General features: G+C 45.1%; 1 protein-coding gene across 1 annotated transcript in view; it reads left to right on the top strand.

Moving 5' to 3' along the window:
- The first annotated feature begins 2724 nt into the window (after nucleotides 1–2724).
- Nucleotides 2725–20827, top strand: part of PTPRG (protein tyrosine phosphatase, receptor type G) — a 349654-nt gene continuing 331551 nt past the window's right edge. Inside the window, exons 1-2 of the mRNA XM_025199043.1 lie at nucleotides 2725–2755; nucleotides 3293–3397. Coding sequence (XP_025054828.1) covers nucleotides 2725–2755; nucleotides 3293–3397 — 136 coding nt within the window. The remainder of the gene's footprint in view (nucleotides 2756–3292; nucleotides 3398–20827) is intronic.

Raw genomic sequence — 20827 nt, 5'->3', positions numbered from 1 at the left:
GCAGACTGGCATGAGGAAATATGGCTCTTTTTACCCCAAACCCTTCAGTACGGCCCCTGACTACTTCTTGTCGCCTCTAAGACTAGAGCCTGCAGTGAACCAGGAAATCGGCAGCTGCCTGAAATGTCTGGGAAAATATTCAAAACCAGAGGTCCTTACTAAATTACATAATTTGTTCATGTTGTTCACGTGGAACAAAAAAAAACCCCCAACCTTTCCCCCTTCTTTATTGTTTGAGGAATTTTCTCAGCCGTTCTTGCTTCCAGCTTTCCATCGTCCTGCCATAGAAACCAAAGGGCCTTCCCACAGAAAGCATGTGTGTGTACTTCTGTATACGGGGCACCTTGGTTCACCTTCCACACTGAAATGCAGCGGTCTCCCTGGTGCCCTAATGCCAGACTGTTAATTATTTAAGGACTGTTTTAGTGGGAAGGGTGCCATCTCCAGCATTGCCAGTACTGCTACAAACAGACATCCTGCCTAGCCGCATGTGGCTTGAGATGGGAATACTCCAGTTCTGGTATGGCTGCAGAAAGTAACTTCAGACACTTTACTAAAAAGTTTTGTATTTTTTTTTTCAGTTAACTTATTGATTCAATTGAGAACAATTGGGCTCAAATTGCTGTTGAGTCAGACTGCAGTTGCCTGTTCTTCAGATGGTGCATATACAGCTCCCTTTGGTTTTAAAAGCAGGTTTTATTTTTTGTTTGTGTGCATCTATTATAATACAAAGGTTTTCAGCTGTGGTGTATTGTGAAGGGTAGTTGCGTTCCATTTCAGACTAGTTTTTCTGACATTTGTGAATTCATACGCTTCGGATTTGGTTCAGTCAAGTGTACGGAAGCAATAAACAAAATTTGCATGTAAAAGTTGCTCTCATGAAAGCTGTGCTTTTCTCTAAAAGGAAAAAAAGCCAATGTTGAAGGTAATAATAAGTCATGAAAGGACTCCAGGATGCATCATAGGGAGTCTTTCCTCTTTCTCTGTTTTGGTTGATGGTTTCGGTTATTTGCTTTCTTTCATTTATGGTGTTGGACTAAGATTCCTTTCCTCCTCTCTCCCTTTTTTCCTCATCCTGTGGGTGTGATGAGGCGCCTGGGGTGGTTGCCTGACACTGTGCTCATGCTTTGCCCCTAGTTTTGAAGGCAGTGTAGATGTCCTCCTTGCTGGAATGAATGGCATTGATATGTCAGTACCAGAGCAAGGACAGCGCCAGTGGGATGCCAAGTCAAACACCACGTAGTGGTGCATAGCAGGGCTTTCCGCCCATGACTTGCACCGAGTGCCGAAATGCTGGGTTGGGGCTCTGGATATGCTATAACAAGACTTCCTGCAGTTCTTGAGCCTTCATCGCGTACTTAATGAATGAACTGCCAGAACCACATTTGTGATGGGCCGGCATCCGAGATGATGCTCAGGGGCAATCAGCATGGATTTATTAGGGGGAGATCATGTCAGACCAACCTGATTGCCTTTTATGATCAGGTCACAAAGGCCATGGATGCAGGTGTCGCGGTGGATGTAGTCTTTCTGGACTTCAGCAAGGCCTTTGACACCGTCTCTCACCCCATCCTAATTAGTAAACTAGGCGACTGTGGCATAGATGCCTACACGGTCAGATGGATTGCAGATTGGCTGAAGGGTCGCACTCAGAGGGTGGTGGTGGATGGATCATATTCGACTTGGGGGGAGGTGGGTAGTGGAGTCCCTCAGGGCTCGGTCCTGGGCCCTGCGCTGTTCAATGTCTTCATCAGCGATCTTGATGTTGGGGTGGAGAGCAACCTGTTTAAATTCTCTGATGACACCAAAATTTGGGGGGAGGTGAGCACGCTAGCAGGGAGAGAGAGATTGCAGAAGGATCTGGATAGGTTACAGGGGTGGGCAGACAGGAACAGGATGCGTTTCAATACGGACAAGTGCAGGGTGCTGCACTTGGGTAGAAGGAACCAGCAGCACACTTATAAGATGGGGAACTCCCTACTTGAGAGCACGGAGGCGGAAAGGGATCTTGGTGTCATTATTGACTCCAAGATGAACATGGGCCGACAATGCGAGGTCATGGTTGGCAGGGCTAACCGGACCTTGTCGTGCATCCACAGGTGCATCTCGAGTAGAGCCAGGGAGGTGATCCTCCCCCTTTATGCGACGCTGGTCAGGCCGCAGCTGGAGTATTGTGTCCAGTTCTGTGCGCCCCATTTCAGGAGGGATGTGGACAACATGGAGAGGGTCCAGAGGAGGGCCACCCGCATGATCCGGGGACAACAGGGCAGACCCTACAGTGAGAGACTGCGGGACCTGAACCTATTCAGCCTCCACAAGAGAAGGCTGAGGGGGGACCTGGTGACCGTCTATAAACTCACTAGGGGGAACCAGAAGGGTTTGGGGGAGACGCTGTTTCCCCTAGCCCCCGCTGGCATAACAAGGAGTAATGGGCACAAGTTGATGGAGAGGAGGTACAGATTGGACATCCGAAAAAACTACTTCACAGTCAGGGCGGCTAGGAGCTGGAACCAACTTCCAAGGGAGGTGGTGCTGGCCCCTACCCTGGGGATCTTTAAGAAGAGGCTGGATACTTACCTGGCTGGACTCATTTGAGTCCCGTTTTTGTTTTTAGGGTGAGTGGTTTTGTTTGTGTTTTTGGGTTGTTCTCCCGCCCTGGCGGGGGGTCGGGCTAGAAGATCTATTAGGTCCCTTCCGACCCTGAAACTATGAAACTATGAAACTATGAAAACCTGCCTGGAGGAAGGCGACGACTGTGCCACCCCAGGCCACCTGTGATTGAATCTAAATCTGCTTCCACAATAGTGGCACTGCCCAGTGTTGACCATTGCTTGAGCACGTGCTGCATTTTTGGTATGCATGGGTCATGAGCACCCCAGTGACTTTTTTTTTTCTTTTCGGTAGCGTTGTCTTCTGTTGTTCTGTGGGTGATTTAGTCAAAAATAAAAACAAACAAACAAACAAAAAGTGCACTTTGACTCTGGGTGTAGCTAGATAGAAAGGGTCTTGTTAAATGCCCTGGGTTGGAGTCTGTGCTGATGGCCTGATCCTGAACTGTTCCACTGAGGTGCTGGGTGCTAGGGGCATGTCTTCCAGATGAGGCTGTGGTCCTGCTAGTGCCTCTTCTTCATATGTTGTGCACTCTCCAGGGTACAAAGCATTTCTCTGTGCCTGTTCCTTGAACAGCACCATGCTGTTCTGTCGCTGCTTGGCAAATAACTGTCTCGTAGATTTTAATATCTAGGGAGCGAATGCCATTTTCCTAATTGCTGCTGTTCTCTTCTCCTCTCAGCTCTGACTGAAGGTTATGTCGGCTCACTGCATGAAAGCAGGCACGGGAGCTCCGTGCAAATACGGCGGCGTAAAGCATCCGGGGACCCTTACTGGGCGTACTCAGGTAAGTCGAGTCCTGCTAGACGGGGATGAAATGTGAGAGGTAACATGTTTAAAGGGACAATTGTTGAATTCTGCTGCTACTTACCGGTCAGGATCCTGACATGGAGCCTGGGTTTTCAGGAAGTTTTGCAACTGTGTTCTCTTCCACTGACTCTTCCATGCAAATGCAGCAGCTTGGGTGCCCTGTCCTGGTGCTTGCTTTTTGCATGAAACAGCACTGTTTTCACAGCAGGTGCTCAGGTGTTGCTTTAAAAGCCAGGGCATTTTCTACTTGCTCTCTACAGGATGAGATTGATGAGCGTCATGCCGCCTTTGTGGGCTTGTCACCGCTTCTGCCTTCTTTCATATTGCACTTGCATTGTTTCTTTTCTTCTCCATGCTCCCCAATCCTGGTCAGAAAATCCCTTCTCTCTCAAACACCGTGTTCCCAAGCCAGCTGTTTCCTTAGTATCTGCATAAACTTTCCACCCTTTATTGCTTTCCCTTGTCTTCCCTCCTACCTAATAATTTCCCAGCCTGTCATTTGCTGCTGGAGTGGTTTTCCAAGACACAGGTGCCAGAATACAAGTCTCAACATCCTCCCCCGTTACTGTTTTGCCTGTATTTATTGTTATCATTTTGCATAATGGTGATGATGAGATCTACTGATGCGGTGTCACAACAGGTGGCATATGATGCAGATCAGGGAGGGACTGATGGATGTTTTGTTGTTTGTCCTTTTGGCCTGGGAGGACTAGTCTCTAAGGGGAACCTCATTGCTTGGACTGGTTTTGTGATCTGATTAATCAAAGTAACTAAGAATCCCCTAGAAACCTTCAGTTCTCTGGTAGCTGCAAGTCAAGAAGCTTCCAGGCCTCTCTCTTATTTGGAGAAGTTTTTATTTCTCTACTGTAGTTTAAAGTAACTTTGCTCAACTTTAAGGCACAGTAAACACTGAGGGTAAAAGGCAACAAATTCAGGATTATTCTGTATGTTAAAATGGATGGTCTACTAATATCTGCTATCCTACATAAAAACTGCAAATTAAGTGGTACTTGGCATGTTTATTTTGTTTGCATTACTAAAAAACATTGGGAATATTCATTGCAGCCTATTAAAGGAGACTGCTACAAGGAGATAAATAAAACACTCTTGGAATTAGTCTGTTGTCATATATGTCAAAACTCTTTGCTTGAGTTATTGGATATTTTCTAATCTGTCCTGAAGTTTATTAAATTTATCTGCATGTGATAATTTTCTTAATTTATTTTAGTGACAATTCTGTTTTTCCTTGGTGAGTAATATCACTAGTTTGCCCCAAAAAGCTTTTTACCACCCACTAATCCTTTTAGATTTGTCAGAGTAAAATGTATAGCCCTGATCTGTAATTACACTTTATCTATTGGCTTTTTGCATCCTTTTGTCTATTGATAAATCTCCCGCTTCTACAAGGAAAATAGCCAATCTGTTTTGTTTTGCAGAGAACAGATAGTGACTTCTCAGTCGTCAATCAAAGGCAGTTCTACCTGATTAGTGTTATCTAATTAGAACCTTTTTTGTCACTACTTCTGATAAAAGAAGTAAATTGGGAGATGAAGGAGGCAGAAATGATATATTTACCAGTACTTGTCAAGGAGCTGAAGGAGGATTTATTATCACGTTGTGCTCATGGCACCCTGAAAGTTGTGTTTAAACAGTATAATTTCAGATTCCATTCTAGCAGAAACACCTTTTGGATTTGGCAGCTCCGATCCAGAGACAAAAGTGCAGGTCTCCACAGTAACTCCTGCAAATGCTAGAAACACAGAAACCGAGGCTGTGAGCCATTGCAAAGGTTGGCCCGGTTGCTGCCGCTCGGTGGCGTCCAGCACCTCACAGGGGAGTGTCGTGCTGGAACAAGGTGACCCACACCCCGACACCTCAAGGCAGGAGGAATTGCATCCAGCCAAGCTGCTCAGTGACAGGTCCATGCATCAATGGGAGAACAGGTAGAAGAGAGAATAATGCATGTGCACGGCAAGTAAGGGTATTATTTATGAGAGAAGGTGGAGAGGAAAATGGAAGGTGAAGCAAGTAGATTTTAGGGTAGGAAAGAGAGAGGGATCCGTATCTCTCACAGAAGAAAGCACTAGACGGGTGTGCCAGAAGGGATCCCAGCTGTACCAGCCCTCGGACCAGAGAACTAGTGGAGGGTTACATAAAACGTAGGAGAGAGGGAGGATGTCACTATATTCTCAGCACTTGAATGCTCCAGGAGTCTCTCTCCTTTCTTTTAGAGGAACTTCTCCCCTCTCCTCCACTCCCTGCCGCTCTCCCTTGCAGTTGCATGTGGGGTTTTGCAGCCAGCTCAGCTGCTCTTATCTGACGACCTCATCTCCATATTTATCCTTGTTGATTTAGGGGCCAGATGCTGCGAGACTGTCTAGTTTCCACAGGAGGTTGAGGGAGTCTGCAAATGTCAGCCAGCAGGGGACAGATGCTGGACATATGTTTGTCCCAGACTGAGCATAATCGGGCAGAGATTGGAAGTCCTCTCCTCTCCTCTCCTCTCCTCTCCCTGGAACGTTTCCTGGCTACGCCCTTGGCCGGGCTGTGGCAGAGCAATTTGTGTGTGAATGATGTCTGTCCTGGGGAGAGGCTCTGGATGGGATGGGAAGGTTACATCAAGGAAGCTGGCGAGTGCCGGAAGGTTTATGCTTCAGTAAGTGACAACCTGTCATTGTTTTCATCAGGTTGATCTGATGGGCTGCCTCCCTTCCGTAGTCTGGCTTTCTGGACCTCCTCCCTTCCTATTTGGACACCCCCAGTGCAACCCGCAGCATTTGGTAATGGGGAAGGCGCATATATGGGGGTGTATCTTTTTAAACTGTGTCTAGCGTCACTGAACAGCTGGAGCCGGCGCCTGGTGGCCTGCCGGCTTCCACCAGGCACCAGTGGCGTGCAAGTCACAATGCGACAACTGTTGACCTCACCTGAAACAGAAACGGTGCAGCAACAGGGATAGCAGCAGGCGTTGCAACAGTAGCTCAGTGCATTGATTTTCGATGGAGCGTTGCTGATTTACAGCAGCTGAGGATTTGGCTTCTTATGTCCCCGGGGGCATATGGAGTGCTTCAGTTTTCTGGCTTAAGCATGCAGGGATAAATCTACAGCAGGAGTGAAGGGCTCTGGGCACAGCTGGGCTGTCGCGGCTCAGCTACCCAGGGGAACGAGGGCAGAGCAGATGAGCGGAGACTCTTAAACCCTGGGGTCCTTCCGTCCAAGCCTTCCCTGGGTAGTGAGAGTACCTGCTCCACAGCCCTGCCAAAGGAAGCATGTTTTTAGGCTTCATTGAGAGCCTGTCTGCTTGTCCTTGGGCAAGTGGCTTGACGTCTCCTCTGCCTCAGTTTCCAACTTATGACATGGGAGTAAATGCCCGTTACTATGTAGAGTGCTGTGCTAACATGGCAGTGGGGACTCTGTATCTTAGTTCTGCATTTTGTGGACACCAGCGAATCCTCTGTGCCCTGTCCGCATGTTCCAGTCGCGTGCGGCCAGCGGTTTAACCCAAGGAAGTTTTATTAACCTCCAAACGCAAGCGTCAGAATTTTTAAGCTGTGTAAAATAACAAAGTCTATTGTCTACCAACACAGCCCTCGTCTGACTGCAGTATTTGCACTTAGTCAGCCAGATTTAGCCAATCTGCAATTAATAGGACTCGCAACGGGAGGAGAAAATAAAGAAAAGATAATTAAATGAAGTGAGAAATCGAGGTCTGTTTTAAACTGCTTCTTTCATAACTACAGAGCAAAAGCATGTGGCTTATCAAAGGAAACTTGGTAAAATGTACAGCAGCAGCCTGTTCAAACTAACTTCAGAGTGGAAGGACGCTGGGAAAGGGAGGAAAAAAGTAGGAAGGAGCTCATTTTAAAACAAAAGCTGAAAAAGTACGTGGAGCAGGATCTCTGTGGAACCTCTGCCTGATGTCTCAGAGCAAGTACATAGGCACATTTCAGTGGGAAGTACTTTTTGGGTGCATTGGCAATACAGCCTAAGCATTATTGTACATCTGATTGGAAAAGAGAGCTTGCAGACAGAGAGACAGTGCAGATATTACTCTGCGGTGGGAAGAAAAAGTAGCTTTTGGGTTAAGAACCTATCTCAATATTCACGGTGTACTCCATTTCGGTGAGCAAATAGTTAACAGGCACAAAAGAGCCTGACTGTTTAAGGGCCTGATCCAGCACTTGATCCCTCACGCACAGAAGCAGCCCTGCCAAGCTCCAGGAGAGGGTTCACTGAGTATAGTACTTGGACAGCCAGAGACGAGCAGTCTGCCCAAGGTCAACGAATTGCAAGATCTAAAATATCTTTAATGCTTCCGTATAATTCCCATATTTAGTAGGCTAAATGCAGCATGCTTCCAATATCCATAATGGTGACAAATAGCACTTCAAATGGCTTGTCGGTAATGTGGAACATTCTTTACAAGTGCATAAATCTTTTTCTGTCTTTTTCTTTCTTTAATTTAAAAAGAAATCCCACAAGTATGTACCATGGAAACATCTGGGAGGTCTAGGGCTTTTTGAACAACTCTCCCTTGGGCAATCGGTAATATTTCACAAAGAATAATGTTCAGAAGAGTAAACATTTCCCCCATTTTAAAACTTCAGTGACTTTTTTTTTCAACGTTATATCAGGGAGGACTTGGAGCACTTTGCCATTGACCTGACCAGACAGTTTTATTACTCTGTAGCCTAAGAAATGCAATGTGAAGGTAGATAAGGTTTTTTGGATCCAGTTCTGGAACTTTGCTGCCAGCCTTCTCTTAATTGACAATAATTTTGCATGGCAGTTAGTGGTGCGCCACACTTTTATTTGGAAAAAAAAATAAAAAGATAGGCATATTAATAAGCACTGACCAGAGAAATGGTTGCAACTAATTGGGAAGACGGGTGTTAAGGATGGTTTACCTAGTAGCATAGTAAGATCATCTCTTTATGTACAGAAAGTAGCTGCAGCAAGAAGAAAGCCTTGCTCTGTTAATCACAATGGGAAACCTGTTGGAATCCGCGAAAACACCCAAAGCTGTGTCGTGTATCTGGCTTTCACCCCGTCTCCCTAGTATGGCCTGTGCAGTCCACAATGGCTGGGTGAGAGCAGTCGCCCGGTAGTGATGGGTCCACGTACGACCTTAACTGCTGCAGCATCCAGCTGAAGGAGTCAGGCCCAGACCCTGGGGTTTATTTAGGTGCTAACGCCCATCGATTGCAGAACGGTTTTATTTCGGTAGCAGTCAGGTGCTTGCCCTCTTTTGAGGGTTGTAGTTCCGGTAGTAGTGAAGGTTCACGCCTTGAGAATACAAAGGATTCATTTTAAACCTTGCTGTTAATTTAGTTGGAGTTGGTTACATTCTTCCTTTATTGATGTCGTTTTTACCAACTTGTCCCTTTTCCGTGGGATGAAGTGTGATTGTCTTATTCAAGGCTTACTTGCATCGAGACAGTCAAAGCTGTTTGGACTTTGTGGGAAGTTATGCAAACAGAGATTAGCCCAGGCTTATAGTATTTGCTTGTTTGATTGGAGTTTTTGGGGGGTCTTGTTTTGTTTTTTTTTTGTTTTTAAACATAGCTTTGTAAAGAGAACCAGTGAAATCTCATAGCCTAGGTGCCGGCAGAGCTCCTAAAACTACTTAACCTTGCAGTGCATTCAGCACATCTCACTCTGTTCCTTTAATACCGCTGACATCTTGGAGAAGTTGGATGTTTGTGATTCGCTGCCCCTGTTTCTGTGTGCAACTATTCAAGGTACTTTCAATTCTACTTTTTGGTGGTGGCTCTTGCTGAGTGGTGTTCTCCTAACTCTAAACTTCAGTGGTTTTTCTCCCCTGGATCTATACACAACTGCCACTAACACTGATGGAAGGTAACAGAAGAGAGAAATACCTTCACTAGTTTAGAAATGACCTTGTGGGGGAGAGGGGAATCCATTAAGAAAAGGAGCTTTGGGCTGTCATGTTAGTTGGCGCTGTGCATGAACGCGTTGTTGTCAAATGACCATTACAGCAGTCCTCAGAGATCATAGTCGTAGATAATGAGGGTAGGAAGGGACCTCAGGAGGTCTCCAGTCCAACCTCCTGCTCACGGCTGACCAAGCCCCAATGCATCATCCCAGACAAGGCTTTGTCTACCTAGGTCTTGAAAACCTCCAAGGATACAGACTCCACCACCTCTCTGGGTAACCTCTTTGAGTGCCTTACTACCCTCCTCGTGAGAGTGTTTCCTCGTATCCAACCTCAACGTCCCTTGCTGCAACTGGAGCCCATTGCTCCCTGTCCTGTCATCTGCCCCCACCGAGACCAGTCCAGCTCTGTCCTCTCTGCAACCCTCCTGCAGGGAGAATGAAGGCGGCTATTCAGTCCCCTCGGTCTTTTGATAGACTAAATAATCCCACTCTCCTGCTCTTCTGCAGACTAAATAATCCCACTTCGCTCAGCCTCTCCTCACAAGTCATGTCCCCCTGCACCCAACCATTTTTGTTACCCTCCACTGGACTTTCCATTTTGTCCACATCCTTTCTGTAATGGGGGACCCAAAGCTGGATATGGGACTCCAGATGTGGCCTCACTGGTGTTGAAGAGATGGGAGATGCTCCTCCAGATTGAGAAGATGCTACACGTAAAACATGACAGTAGTGAACTGTAAGACTTGAGCTTTTCTTTTTTTCTTTAAAAGCTATTGCTGGCATTAAAGAAGAAAAGTTCACTAAAGGTTATTTCCCATAAGGGTAGCAAATGGTTTTAAATATGATGAAACGACTTGGTTTTGTCCTTTTGTAAACGTGTGAATTTGCAGGCCTTTGCCTCGGTGCACAGTGTTCTTGTTAGATGAGCTGTTAATGTGAACTGTGCCGGAAACAGCGGGCATGTGGCGGCTTTTGTGGAAGGGAGTGTTAATGCCAGCTGAACTGAGAGGTAGCTAATGACCTGTTTGCCTCGGTCAGTATTCCTCTCTTGGGAAGATAACTCTTGGTGCGGACCAAAATGATAAAGTCGAAAGCCTGAACTGATTATTATATTTCTGGACACATCCTCCAAAAATGTCCCGAAATGCCTCTTAACACAGCAAACAGTGTCATGTCCAGCCTTTCCAAAGTGACAGACTTTGCTTGGCTCACTTCCCCTGTTCTTTCTTCTTTTCAGCTAACGTTTAAAGGGCATAGAAGTTGGAGGACCACAAAAATACTCCTGTTTAATCTCTGAACTGATCGGTTAATAGAGACTGGATTCTCCTGCCTTTGCTGATCAGTACTCTGTTGAACCTAGCAGCCATGTGTTTACTTGCATATTGAGTCTCATTACTTAGCAGTTCTTCCAGATGTCTCCTAATCACCTGTTTCACAAGGCTGGTCCATAGAAATAAAATAGGAGGCCATTCCACTTCTTCCTTTGAAGTGTCAACTCTGATTTGCATTTGGCTTATGACATACAGGAGCCCCACTTGCAAACCAGGCTGGGTACAAACACTGGCTCTGTTTTTGTCCCCCTCGCAATGTGCCATGGGAACAGGAGTACACCGCTGATGGGGAAGTGTCATGGAGAAGTGCTTTGTCTGTGCTCGCTTGTTCTGCTATTCTGCTGTAACAAAGGGGGAAAACATGTGGTTCACTTTTAGTAGAAAAAGGAGGGAAAGAATCAAGTTCATATCTTCAAAAGCAGGAAAAATACTCTGGTAAAAGTGGCACATTGTTATCTGTAGAATATTAATCTGATCTCGCTTACCCAGAAGGCAAGTGTTTATAAAGAGGAGGTGATCTTCAGACCTAGGCATTGCATATTTAACACTGAAATGTCTCTAAGGAACTTCTTGTGTCAAAAGGTGCCTTAGTCCCTTGGCATGGAGGAGTTTTTCTTTCCTACTTCTGTGCAGCCAAGGCATCCACTTGGAGGAGCATTCATGCCTTAATTACTTATTCAGCCATTGCACAAATTAGCATGTCCTCTTCTAAAAAAGTCTCTTAGGATACTTATTTTTAAATAGTCACAGACCTGAATTATTATTTTTTTTTTTTTAATTGGAAACCAATAATACCAGCTTCTCCTTTCTTTTACTGCCTTTATGGTGCAAAATATCCATGTTTTATTCTCATTGCTGTAATAACGTTGTTGTGATGTGAAGTGGGTTTGTTGCTCTGGGTTTGTGCTGAGCCTCTCATTGAAGTTGCAAGTTGATTGATTTTTTTTTTTTTTAATTTTTTTTTTTCCAGGAGTTAAAAATGCATGTGTAGCCTTTAACTTTGAACACTTTTGGCCTCTGATTGTAGGATGCTAATAGCTGGACAACCTGGAGCTACAAAGTCTAACTCTTCAAGCTTTATATAGGCAAAAAAATGAGCAGGCTTTTGGCAACGGTGCTGTACTGATGGAAAGAACGGGAGGGTGACCTCTTAGTGAGAGCTTTAGTACTTCCATGAGGTTTCCGTCTACCGCCATACAATAAACCTAAATAGGCTGGAGAATTGGATCGAGTTCTCAAAGGCTTGGATGCTGCAGTCCCAGGATTCCTCCAAAACTCCCCAATTTAGCACTGAACACCTGGGGCTCTACAGAACATGCAGTGCAGGTGGCAAAAGTAAGCCCTCCCCGCTTTAAACCTTAGGCTGTGCAATGGCTGTTGCTTTTTCATTGAGACCATCCTGGGTCATTTCCTGAAAACTGTCGTGATGACTGCTAATATTTTCTACTTGACCAATTGAAAATATGCCGAAACACAACAGAGTTAAATTCTCCTTTAAAAAAAAAAAAAAAAAAAAATTCCTCCATTTCTAGTTATTTTGTATAAGATATCGAATTTGAAATATTCCTGGATCTTTTCTAGAAAGGAAATAAATACGCAGAGCCTACGGATCTTGAATGTGCAAGTGCACGATGGAAAGATCAGATACCAACTGTAACACAAGCTTAACAAATATGCTGCAGAATACAGAGAAGGTGGGAGAGCGTTGTTGCCCTGCGGTTCCTAAAAGATTGCAACAATACACCCAACTTCCAATTTCAGTTTAATATATAGCTGAATATATATTGCAGAATAAATAACTGAATGGTATCCAAGTGGCATCGATACCATGGTGGAAAACAAAGCAACCAGCAAGGCTTGGAATAGGCTGTAGAGCGTGGATAAAAGTAGTAGTTGGGCATTGTTGCTGTTGCAATAGTCGAAGCATGAAATAATCAAGGGGAGAATGGGAATTTTCATTTTGGAGTAGAAAGTGGGATCTTTGTGCTGCATAAATGGATTGAGCAGGGCTAGTACTTCACTAGGCAAAGGGGTGGCAGAAGTATTGCTTGTATTTTTGAGGCCTTGTTTGGCCACCGCACGACATCTTGTTGATTTATAAGAGGCTGTTATCTGATAATCTTCTCCTTAGTCTCTCTACCCCAGGAATTGCCCTAAAGATAGGAGGCACAATATGACATCAAAAGTCTTGTGGTTACTGCCTTTGTGATTCTTGAAAAGGCAGCCTGTGCCTGCAGAGGGAATATTGCTGTTCAAGTGCATCCTTTGACAATGGGAAAAGCAAGCAAAATACTGCCGTGAGTGGCTCCTGACAAGATGTTACCGTCCATCTTCTTGTCAACTGCCAATACTGTAATCTTTGATGCAGTTCGTAAGAGGTGGGTAGGATTGTTGCAGATCCTTTGCGCTGAACATCACATGTCTATCCTCTACAGAAAGGTGGAATTAATAAATGTCAGCTCTATCTGTCTAGGTGCTTACATGTCCGGTGTCACCGTGGCATCCAAGCACCTCGCCACCAGTGAGCTCTAATCCTCATGCCTTCTCTTAGGCAAGGGCATATTAGCCCATTTTATAGATGGGGACTACAAGAACAGGGCAATTGAAGTGGCTTCTCTAGTGCATCATGGAGAGACTGCAGCTGAGCAGGAAGCTGAACCCAAGCTTTTCGAATCTCAGTGCAACGTGTCCAGTCTCGGAGCCTTACCAGATGATGGTAATAACTGCCGAGATCCTGGTTACCTTGCAGGCCACCTGTTTGTGGGATTTCATGGCAGCTGCAATGTGCCAAGGCTCAAGAGCTGATAGGGTATTTTAGGTGTTATATTTGGGACTGGAGGCAAGAGACCTTCTCTGTGGTGATCCTAGGTGTGCAGTGCAGTTTGTGCTACCACCTGGCAAATCTGGGTTTTCTTGGTCCTTAAGGCATGCTTCAGGGTGTTCCCATGAGGCTCCCAGTCTTTCCTTGCGGGGAGGGACTAAGCAGATCGGACCAGGGTGAGTTCTTGATTCGGGGACAGAGGTCCCTTGGAGCACGGTGCACCAGACACTGGCTCTGAATTGCTCAGTTTTTATTGAAGCCGGTGTGTGCCCACAGGATCAGATAGCCAACACTTGACACTTTCCAGTTCAATACATATGAAATCCCACAATGGACTGTAGAGCTGTGCATATGAATTACGTCTCTAAACAGTATTTGAATACTGGTTTTTGTGTTTCTTGTTAAATGTTTAGATACTGCCCTGAACTTTTAAATATTGTCTCTGTGACTTCCTAGTCTGCTGGAGACTGTGGGCCCTGGCATTGCAAAAGGCATTTTGTTCGAGAGACGTGGAAGTCTGCGGCACACGGGTAAAGTCAAGCACTGGTGAGGCATTGGGTTTAATGCAGATGAAGTGCCTGTTCCCTGTACACGTGATTCCTAGCAGCAGTCAGTCATCCAGCACTGACTCCCCCATCTCCCAGCTTTTACCACGCATGGATTAATTTGCTTATTGATCACGAGTGAGATTTAGTGGTCTTATTCCTGATGATGGCTCCCAGGTCTTCACTTGCTGTGCCAGAGGGTGAAGACCCCTGATTCCAGCTGAGGTTGTGAGACGTGATGGGACCTATTGGCTTTGGGGGTAACAACAACCGGGACGGAGGGGTCCTTGTTATTCTCCACGGCTGAGCTGTCAGCTCGAGACATCTCGGGCTCTCCTCAGCCACTTCCGCATTCTTCTGTGGACTGACTTTATAACAGCAAGCAGTCTTCCCGCTGTGCGAGTCTTCCCACTGACTTCACTGGACACCGGTTTTTTGTCTTTCTCCATTTCAAAGTAAATCCTGAATGTCAGTTTTCTAGGCAGCACTGCTAATTTCTTCCAGAGTCCCAGGCCCATTCTGTGTCTTAGTTACCATCCTTCTTGCTCTGCATTAAAAACTCAGAAGTGAAGATCCCTCTTCATCTGGGGTATTTATCTGCCTCACATTACCATAGTATCTGATGGTCCTATAGTCCTGTATGCACATAGTTATCCTACAGCACCACTGAGCTAGTGCAGTAGCATTATCCCAGTCTTAAATTTTGGGGAGACTGCTTTTCAAGATCAGGAAACACATTGGGACCAGATCTTGTTCCACCTATTAGGTGCTAAGTGCAATCCTGTTCTACCCTGCTCAGTTCCCCACAAAAAATGTTAATGAATTTACTCCTGTAGCATGCTCCCCCTGTCCTCAGCATGAAGACCAGGCCACACACAGCAGTCCTCCTACCTGCTGTGCTAATGACTTTTTGGAAGGACTCCAGCAGGGTGGGATAGGAGTGCTTTTAGGTGCTTATGTCCATTTAGGCAACTAATAGAGTAGGATGTAGCTGTAAGTGACTTGCCTAAGGCCACCTAGGATGCCTGTTGCAGAGCTGAGAACTGAATCCAGGCTAGCACTGGAACCTGTGCCCTGGAGCAGCCTTCTGGTCTCCTCTTGCATAATAAAGGCTTCATTTGCATGGTTAAGTTCTGCTGGCATTGTTTTTTTTTGCCTTGGTACATCTTGTACTTTTGCTGTAATTATTACTGCAGTCTTGCTGATGCACAAGCCGCGGGCATGCATACAAATCTTAGGGCACCGAAAAGAACTGGAAAGAGCAAATCCACATTGGGCACTTCTGTTTTTCTGGCTTGTTTTGCAAGACAGTGTCATCTGCCCTAGCCTATAAATTTCCTTAGAGGTCAACACAGGAGAAGAAAATGCTGAGAATAGAAGGGCGGAGATGTTGCCACAACCTCTGCTGCTTGAAATGCCAAAGAAGTTTCTTGCCTCCTTTTTAACCCATGCACTTTATGAGTTGACAAGTGCCCTTAAATGCCACTGACTTGGGTACTCTGCACGATCCTTTGCAAGCAAGACCTCGGATGCTTCTCTTTCACACTGGCAAGTCCTCAGGCTCGGTTCTGAGGGGTGGTGAGCTCCTAGCCCAGTGCTTCTCAACCAGGGTTTCGTGCCTCTTCGATCCTTTCAAGGGGGCCAGGGAGTTCTACGTAATTGAGTGTGCAAACGTGATTCGCAAGACCAACCCAGAGGCGGTGTCCAGTCAAGGAGGAACGTGTTTCCCTGGGGAGAAGCAGCACCTGCACATCTTGTGGTGCTGCTACTTGTCCTCGAGGAATGCCCATGCCATGTGCACTCTGGTGTGGCAGCAGATTACCCCGAGCAGGGCGGGGAGGCTGAAGCCAGCGACTGTGCTGCCTTACCTGGGGTCCTTGGAGTGGCAGGCATGGCGCCCTGCAGCAGGAAGCCTGGCCAGCAGCTGCAGTGTAGCTCTGGCCTCTGGTTTTGGGTGGCATGTGCTGCTGCCACGTGTGCTGCCCTGCACCCAGGTCTGCGATGCCACATAGCACATGTCCATGCTCGTCTAGACAGGGCAGGGAGATTTCAGATAGGAACTGAGAGCGTTAAAACGTTCTGATCCGCTGTAGTCTCCAAGTTTTCTGCAACACAAGAATTGTTCTAGTACGTTTGGGGTTTTTTGTTGTTGTTTTTGTTAGTCAAAAAGAGTGAAAATTGTGAGCTAGTATTTTCCAAGTCTTGAGTCCATAAAGGTTGAGAACCACTGTCTTAGAGGAAAGAATGGCATTTGTGGGCACAGCACCAGTGGTTTTCAACCTCCTCCTCATTTGCAGACCCCTAATAATTTTGAATGGAGTTGCAGACCCGTTTGAATTATAAGTGTGGGTATTCGCATACTTTCGATTGATCATAGTCATCTTTCCCAGACCCCTCAGACGTAGTCTTTGGGCTCTGCGGGCCACAGGTTGGAAGGCACTGCACTACACAGTTTGCCTCGTGTGCCCTTTTTCAGTACAAAACAAGCTCATCCCCTGAAGGCGCTAGTGACTGTGAAGTCACGCAGAGTTTAAATCACTTCCCATTCTGTTCGCTTGTTTTCTGTCTTCCAAAGACGTCTGGTGTTTTCAGCTGCCAGGTTCCCGTTGCAGCCTAGGTCCTTCTCACCCTGGGGGTGCCTAAAGGGCTTTTACTTCCCAGATGCCAATCTGCTGCTAACTAAAGGTGACATTCACTTCCCAGGTAGTTTATACTTCCAGGCTTCCACAACTTGTTCAGAGATGTATTTGGTAGCTGTGTTGGTCTGACACGAAAAGAAATGCAAAACTCCAGAACTCTTGGTTCGGAGATGATGCCTTTTATCAGACCAGCTAAGAAATTGCAAAAAAAGATGATCTTTTTTTGCAAACTTTTGGGCACACGCGCCCTTCCTCAGGCTCAGGAAAAATTAAAGATGGTAGAAATCCCCATAGGAAGAAAATATATATATTTTTTCTACGTACGACAGTGGTTCTCAACCTTTTTAGACTCAAGACACCCCTTGGAAAATACTAGCTCTCTATTTCACTCATATTTTGGCTACAAAAAATGTATTTTCTACCTATGGGGATTTTTACCATCTTTAATTTACCCTGAGCCTAAGGAAGGGTGTGTGCGCCTGAAAGCTTGCAGAAAAATGTTTTTTTGGGATTTCTTATTTGGCGTAATGAAAGGTACTAAGAATTGTAGAGTTTTTCACAACTTTCTCTTCCTGTTGTGGGAGGGCCTGAACTTGAAACACTCTCCTACGTGGTGCAGCACTACCGTGTACCCCCGCGCTGCTCCCAATTCCCAGAGTAAACTGACTTCTGCAGAAGATGGACCTCTTTCACTCGGCAAATAGAGAGGCCTTTAACATCCAGGAACGTGTCAGCAGTTCCACGCTTTGTGGCGCACACGATTATTTGTGCTGCTGAAGTAGTAGCCAGGTGCCCCTGAAAGAGGTCAGGACCCTGTTGTGCAAGGGATTATGCAAACACACAGCTCAGTGGCCTCTGCTCCCGAATGCTTTCAGTGGAAGCAGAAATTCAAAGACAAATGGCAGATTAAAAAAAGAAAACAAAGGGGAAGCGCAAGGTAGCGAGAGAAGATGCAATGAAACCTTTTTTCCTTAAGCTGCACAAAAATCACTGTGAATTTGGTAATCCATTATGTGTCTTTTGCTGCATTGCTTATAATTTCAGGCTCCTGCGTGTGACTGTTTTGGATATGCCCAGCTCTGCCTCGACCTTTCCCTAGGAGCCATCAGCAGTTTGATGGCGTCAGGCCAGTTCTTTTTCTGCCCAGACCTGTTGATAGTGGAGCCGAAACAACTCATTTGTGGGGGAGGGCCACCAACACGGCATCCCCTGAATACCTTACATTGGGGAAATCGGTATAATTGCTTGCTACCTGATAGGAGTTTAGGATAGGCTGTGTGTTGCAAGGCACAGAAAAGAGACTTCTGATATCTCTTATCAAAGCACCATTGGACCTTATAATAAAAATAACTGCTTTGAAGGTAGTTTTGCTGAGTTCTGCCTTTTTCCTTTTTTTTTTATTTAAAAAAAAAAAAAAAAAGCATAATGCTCTGCAGGCTTTTAAGTGATACTGGGCGTATATAACACTTTTTGATGTTAATTTCCTGGAATATGGACATTTCAGCTTATTAAAATAAATAAGTTCTTTCAACTTTAATGAAATGATGGCGGAAATTGTCTTCCCACATTCAAGTCCATTTTACTTGGATAATTTAATGGTGTAAAATGTGACTTCATATTAAAGATTAAAGTTCAAGTATTTTTTTTTTTTTTACATTTTATTTTATAATAAAAAAGGTTTTCCATAGGGTGGATCTGTGCATTAAGATGCATGGTCCCATGGTGACAAAAATAAATCGCCTGAAGATGGCTTGTGCATCAAATGCTGGTTGTAAATGCAATTAGTAGAAGCCATGCTTTTGTTTCAGGCGTGTCATCTGCAGGGGTTATTTAAAAAATAACTTTTTTTTTTTTTTTTTTTTAGTATTAAACCAGGGCAGAGAATTCATTGTGGTTTGTAGATGCAAAGAATCATGAGTTGCATCCGTGTGTGTTGATACAAGAGCATGTTTTGGATCAGAAGTGTGCTTGTTTCACCTGCTGTTACGTCTCTCTAGACCGTAAAGTCTTTGTGGGGAGCAGTAGCATTCACTCAGGTTAACTGCATCACTGAGATAGTCGAGACCTTCAGGTGGCTCTGCAGCATGAGCGGTTAATAGTCAGGAGTAGATATGAAAACTACCCTCTTGTTGCTCTGCTGCATATTGGGAAGGAGTACAGATTCCCAGGAGGATATGTAATACTCAATTTAATTGACTGGAAATAAATATTTGAGCCCTAAATATTTAATAGAAATGGTTGTATTTAGATGTAGAGATATGTGCATGATGGAAGCCTGCTTTGTGCTTTGCGTTCCTCGAGAGGGTGCTTACCTACAGCGCTGAAGCTCAGAATGGCTTTATTTCATCTCCAGGCAGGCTGCACGCCAGAGAACTTTTTTTACGGGGAGAAAAATGGCAAGGAAACGGAATGAAAAATCCACTCTGCTGGAGCCGCGGTGACAAAGTTCATTGCGATTTATATTGATTTTAAATCACTGTTTAGAATGAGGGCTAGATTGTGCCTAGTCCCATGCAAGGCAAAGAAGGACGATGCCACAACTTATTTGTTCCTTCTCTACTACCCACTGGTTTGCTTCTGGCACTTGCATGGGATAAGTCTCCTTCCTTATGAGCCTGGCTGGCAAAGGCCAGGGAATTACAGCAGTCCCAGTGGATCCTTTAAGAGATGGAGGAGGCAGAACAGCGGTGAGACCATGATCCTCGTTCTCGTCCTTAGCCTCCCACATCCAATGACTATCTGAGCTCGGACAAGGAGAAGGTAACGTGCCTTCTGCTGTGTATGCCCAAACTCTACCAGGGATGGCATTAATAGGAAACCCCTGTCAGTTTGATGCATTTATGTAGTAAAAACAACTATGATCAGACTTGCAACAAATAACTAAGGTAGAATTAATAGCAATTAACAGTAGCAATATTCACTTAACAGAAATTTTGCTGTGAAGCCATTACTATTTAGCACAGTTTTCATTGGTTTCCCTGTCAATGAGAGAATTATTCAGTCGATAAGAGTTAATGTTTTATTTTAAAACCAATCTGATCTATTTTAGTATCTAGTGTGCCTTTTGGGAACAGGAACCAAGAGCAAATAAAGCTAATTGTGATGGAGATTTGATACATTATTGTAATGAAACTCTTAGTTACCGTACCACTGAAAGAGCACAGAAAAATTATTTGTACTTGCACTAAATACAGCAAAGTTGACGAGCGAGCTGCTCAGCGTGATGAAAAGAGCACAAGAGGCGTTTGAATGGAAAAGACGCGCCTTTTCCTCATTTTGAATCCAACATAGTGAGCATACTTGTGCATGTGCTCAGGCCAAGCATAAAACGTGGGCTACCACTGAGACTTCATTGCATCTTTGCACGGTTGGTTTTGACCCAGGTAGCCTGGATTAAGCATGGCCAAAGTTCAAACTGGCGTTGAACTCTGTGGTTTTTGTGCGTGTTTGCACAGGCCAGTGTGTTCCTTTTCCAGTGAAGGGGTAGTTGTAAAGACCACACCGACAAACCAGATGTGGTGTAGGAAGAGTAGATTGAGTATGCCCTGGCTCAGGTGGTGTTTTCAGTAAATGGGACTCAGTAGAAGGGTAATATCCTTCAAAGTTGCTGATACAGCCTCCTTTTTCCATTGTCTATGGGCACTTCATGATCATGATTTAGCGTCCCAGCACCCTGGCATGGTATAGAAGTGCTATCATCCCCACTTTATAGAGCTGAGATCCATGTATCCCAACGTAGGCTAGAGATATCGAGCCTCTTATGGAGGCCCGTTGGCAAGGTTTTCTTCTGAGTACTGTATCTTAATTACTGTGCTGAGCACAGATGGAAAGAGGCACGAGGCAGAGGGGACCACTCAGCATGGTCAATGACTGAACACAAGAAACAGACTTAAATATATCGATGTAAGCACCGTACTAATTGAAGAAAGTCATGAACTTGGTCCATCATCGCACGTAAGGGGTAGGTAATGCAAGAAGGCTTCTGACGCAGACTGCTTTTATAAGCGACGTTTTATAATGTGCAGAACTGGAGGACAACCAGTCAAGGATTTTGATTCATTTATGAAACGGCACTTACCTTTTAAAATGCTGATGGGGGATTCAGAAATACAGTGCTTGTTAGATCAATTAGTACTTTATAGAATTGACACAAGAATAATGCAACATTGATAC

The sequence above is a fragment of the Alligator sinensis genome, unplaced genomic scaffold, assembly GCF_000455745.1.
Source record: "Alligator sinensis unplaced genomic scaffold, ASM45574v1 scaffold469_1, whole genome shotgun sequence".
Lineage (NCBI taxonomy): Eukaryota > Metazoa > Chordata > Crocodylia > Alligatoridae > Alligator > Alligator sinensis.
This window is presented reverse-complemented; position numbering and strand designations above follow the sequence as displayed.